At 34.7% G+C, this 4,741-nt stretch overlaps 1 protein-coding gene across 5 annotated transcripts in view; it reads left to right on the forward strand.

Moving 5' to 3' along the window:
* LOC106459809 (polypyrimidine tract-binding protein 1-like) overlaps positions 1-4,741 on the forward strand; it is a 70,256-nt gene that overhangs the window by 39,651 nt on the left and 25,864 nt on the right. Inside the window, exon 1 of one of the 5 annotated variants that reach the window (XM_013919473.2) lies at positions 732-1,098. The exons of 3 other annotated variants lie outside the window; for them this stretch is intronic. In XM_013919473.2, the coding sequence (XP_013774927.1) occupies positions 1,096-1,098 (3 nt within the window). In that variant the 5' untranslated portion in view covers positions 732-1,095. Of the gene's footprint in view, positions 1-731; positions 1,099-4,741 lie in introns of those variants that run through there. One more of the 5 variants, XM_022386360.1, reaches the window with a different exon arrangement.

Consider the following 4,741-nt stretch of genomic DNA (forward strand, 5'->3'; position numbering starts at 1 on the left):
AACGAACGTTAACTTCAACAATACTTCTCTCTCTGACAGCAGTTCAATTATTCATTACCTGCACACACATTACATTCTGTTTCCGTCACATTGTCACCCTCTTTTATATACCAGTCTACCCTCTATCTAGTAAATACTAGAGCATTCGCCAAAGTACAGGATAGTTCTAGAAAGTAGAGGGCGCCACACCAGTCACTTGACCTCGATGACGCAACAGTATCATCTGGTATATTGTGAAGAAATCGCTTTATTTGATGTATTAATGCAGTAGAAATATAATGCATAGTTAATTATAATCTTCCAGTACGGACATATATTCCCCTAGGCATTATTTTCAAATTGTACAGCAAGTTATATAAATGATTTGAAATTACACCTTCGTGTAATAAACATATCTTTTTAGCGTATTTTTTTTGATAAATATAATCTGATTCGTTTGTAAATGTTGTCGAAGAAGTTTGTAGGTGTCTGTTTTTGGTTGTAGTTTTGGCCATAAGGAGGAGCAGGTACACAATGGACCTCTACCTTCCTCCTTTGTTGTTGTTTAGTTACTTGGGTATGTCCAACGAAATTCAGTATACCTATATTTCTCTCACTCTTGGCGGGAAAGCAAGCATTTAATATCATTGAGGGTGTGTATGCGCTAGTGACGGTAGGCCTATTTACAACCTGGCTAAATAACTAGTTTGCGTTGAAAGCCTGTGAACGAGACTAACTGCCTTTCAGAAAGCAGCAGCACTGTCCAAGCACGGTTTCCGTGTTCCTATTCTCGTAACTTTGACGTTTTTGCCCAAGTGACGCCTATGATATCAGTAGGCGCGCTGTGGTCTCATTCGTATTTTCGTGTCTATTCTACTGTGACGCTTGATGCTGCTTCTCTGTCTCATCTCGTCTAATCTTTCTCTGATTTTCTGTCTTGTTCATAAACCCATTCACGGCGAGTCTAAACATCATCATTGTTAGAACATATTGACCAAATACAAGTTACTAAACCGGCGTCAATAACGTATCGAAAGATCTGAGTGAGAACGACCGAATCCTTTCCCTCCTCACACACGTAGAGTAGTAACATTACCGATTGACACCTCTAACCAGATGGTAAGCATAACTTCAATTTTTATAGTCACGTAATGAATGCTGACCCCTTTAGTTAAAGATATAATTTGAACGTGAGAAGCGACTCAGGTGAATTCTATATAGTTATCACTATTTATTTGTTTAAATTTTGTAACGTTATCCCAAGAGTGCTTAAAAGCAACTTTTATATTTATGTATACCTGTAAATAGGATGTAAAGATATTTAAATTAAATACGAGGCATATCTCTACTCAAGTCCATAATTGTTGTCTGGCGCCAGTTTCGAAAAACTAGGTCAAGTCGCATGTACAGAAGCTGGTCTTGAAAAGTTCGCTGATAACTTCCTTGGATCGTTGAAGGCACCTTTCTCTCTATGGTTACTGAAGCTACTTTATTTTAGTGAATGGGTCGAGCGTCTAGTTCCCTGTTCAAAGTAAATAATGGTACAATATGCATTGTTTTTGCCTTATTCTGGCTGCAAAACTTGCTGAGTTTTTAATTTTTCAAACGCTATGATCATATGAAAACTGAAATTGTTGCCTATAAGTGCCGTTTAATATTCGTATTATCCGCAATGGCTTTGTTTTGTTTTATGTGAAAATGTTTCTACTTTTTTTCTCTAAGTAACTGATACATCACGACTGTTGAATTATTTCTAATATATTGACATTGCTCTGTAGTATATCTTTCTAAACGGTTTACCACGAAAGGCTAAAATTAACGTATTGTATGAGTTGTGAATTTTGTGTTTTAATATATATTCAGCACGGATACTGACTTCAACTTAGAAGACGACTGGTTTAGCAAATATAGCTCGTCAGTTTAGCCAAATCGTTAGCAGGAAAGATCGTGGATTGTTATTTAACTTGTCCTTAAGTGAAGTTACCAAGTTACCCTATAAAATTGAGTGATTTTTGCATTGTGTACAGACCGATCATTCATACTTTTAACACAGCTAACTTGCCACTGTTCGTTTCCTAGTTATGTTATTCCACTTTTTGATACAATATGATGTGTATGCTACGTAATGACATACACAGAAGAGATGAACCGGAGACTGATTACTATATTATAAAATAATGCAGCGTTTTCCAAACTTTTGTCATCCACGCCCCGCCCCCTTAATAAATATTATTTCTTGCGCATCTATTTTTTAAATGAGATTGAGTTAAGTGACGATATATAATACACGTATACACATTGTAATACCATATGTCTGTGGTAGCAGTTAGACTTGTGTCCAGTTATACAGTTAATATTTCGTTTGTTGAACTTATTTTCAATTTTAGGAATATGTGCTGTAGTTCGTGTACGGATTACTTTGGAGTTGGGCTTTTTTTTATTGAAGGTGGTGTCTGGTCAGACTGTATCAGTAAAGTAAAAGGCAGTGTGACTAGAAATGGTACTTTAACTTGATGTATAATAACATTGGCTTTACGTCCACCACCAACCCACTATAGATGGAAATCCAGTATGGCCTGTTAATTAAAATTGGCTGTAGAGGAAATTTTTTTTAAATGCACTATAAAATGGTGTATGAAATGAAGCAGTTGAGCTTAAATACATGTGTGTGTGCTGCTCTTATTCTGAGCAACTTTTATGTGTATTTCTTAAAACGCAGAACCTGTCTTTCCTATTTCTACCGTCAGGCGTGGTTTAGGGCTTGATTGTTGAAACCTGTAGAGTTGTCAAATCTAGTCTGATTTATTAATAGTTTGTTTGTTGCAAAGAAAATAGATACTTCCATGCTTTGCAAGTGCATGCCTGATAATAACATTTGTAAACGAGACAGTCATGACTAGAAAAACTAGCTTTATTAATAAGTGAAAAAGTCGGGCACTGATTTGGAGGTTTCATGGTTACCTTGGTAACCAGCCAGCTCTATGCTTTGCAGTAACTAAATTCCTGTGACCTTTATTGTGTAGCGTTCACCATACAGTCTGTTTTCTAAGGCTGCTAGATGTTAAATACGTTTTGATGGCTTAAAATATTACTTCTCACAAAGGGAAAAAAAAAATGAAGCATAAATCTGTCTTAAGATTTCCACATACGCTTACGTGCATGTGTTTTGGGAATGTCACTGAACCATGTTAACAAATAGATGACTCCAATATTATCAGCTTCATTTTGCATATACCTAAACTAATATCAGTTGCCTGAAAGTTATATAAAAGCGTGAAACAAAGAGCAACAAAATATAAACGGATTGAAATCTCAGAAACAAATTGTACCGATTTATTCTCTTTGTTAAATTTTGCTTTTTCAAGAGAAACGTAATATCTGTATTCTGTAGGATCTGAATTGTATCGTTTAGTCCATTGGTAACTAAACTTTGTTGAACTCCACAGATTTTACGCGTATTTGTTTTTCATTTAGGAACAATTGATAAGGCATTTCATTATTAAGAACATCATTTGTAAAGTAACTAATAAAAATATAAAACAGATATGTAAAAATCGTTTTGAAAAAATACGTTGGGTTGCTTCAAAAAATATTTATGTTTTAATTGGATTTCTTGGGATATAAGTAAATATTTGCCCAAATGATTTACTCATAACAGATTTGGCCATGATCAAACGAAGAATAATAGGATTTTATTTATAACTAAGTGATACGTTATCTTGGAAAGTAATATATTAAAGCAGACTGATACGCATGTCTGTGTATATAAGTAACGTTATCATATAGCGTCCATGTTGCAAATGCATTTTATGCCATATTTAAAGCCTTAAATTAAACAAAGCCATGATGATCTCAGTCCGTGTTGTTGTGAGGCGGTCACGGTATGCTAAATCATGAACCAGCTGTATGTGCTCAAACGTGACGTCATCGTCATGAACTTAATGAGTGTAACCAGAGTGAAGTTCCGGGAAATGGGCAGTTAAGTTGTGGGGCAGGTGGTGCAAGAGAGGGGGGGAGGACCTGACTCACAAACACTTGACACAAGATATAGCGAAGCTTCTATGAATTCATGAGCTAGGCATACTCTGTAACATCTTATATTTGTTTTTATTAAATTAGTCCCTTACTTTTTTAATGTGAATATGTTTAACTGTAATGTATGGTAAAGACAGTACGTGTACTAGTTATTTTTAGGTGTTAGTTCAGTTACAGCTATTTTAGATACATCTATAATACAACACAATTTTTATTTTGAGCTTACTTTTCGCAACAATACAAGATAATAAATAGATACATCTGTGAGCATTTCACTCTTCGTTTACTTTATTTTAAGTCACTTGCAGTAAAAGTCTAAAAACGTGTATTTTCGTATTATGTTGATGAACAAAAAGTAATACTGACAAAATAGTTGAACTTGTGTTTCAGAAAGTAACAATTATCGAGTTTGTTCTTTAAAACAATTCATGCTGTCGTAATTTGTAATATAATTTCTTGTTACGAGTCGAACCTTTTTTTTGACCTTCACTGGCTTCTCAGTTGTAAACAGTTTGAAATGCTGATGTCAAAAATGTGTTCCGTACAGTTACTACTTTTATGCTAAAGACTGGCAAGTGAGTTTTCGCTGTATATATTGTTACACATCTGATTGTTTGTTAATTTCCAGTATAAATCATTTCCGAGAAATTTCAGCGATACAAGTTCTTTCTTAATTAAAACTAGTTTAGTCTCTCTCAGTACAACTTTGCAATATACAGAATTTCCA

Source organism: Limulus polyphemus, unplaced genomic scaffold, assembly GCF_000517525.1.
Source record: "Limulus polyphemus unplaced genomic scaffold, Limulus_polyphemus-2.1.2 Scaffold663, whole genome shotgun sequence".
Taxonomy (NCBI): domain Eukaryota; kingdom Metazoa; phylum Arthropoda; class Merostomata; order Xiphosura; family Limulidae; genus Limulus; species Limulus polyphemus.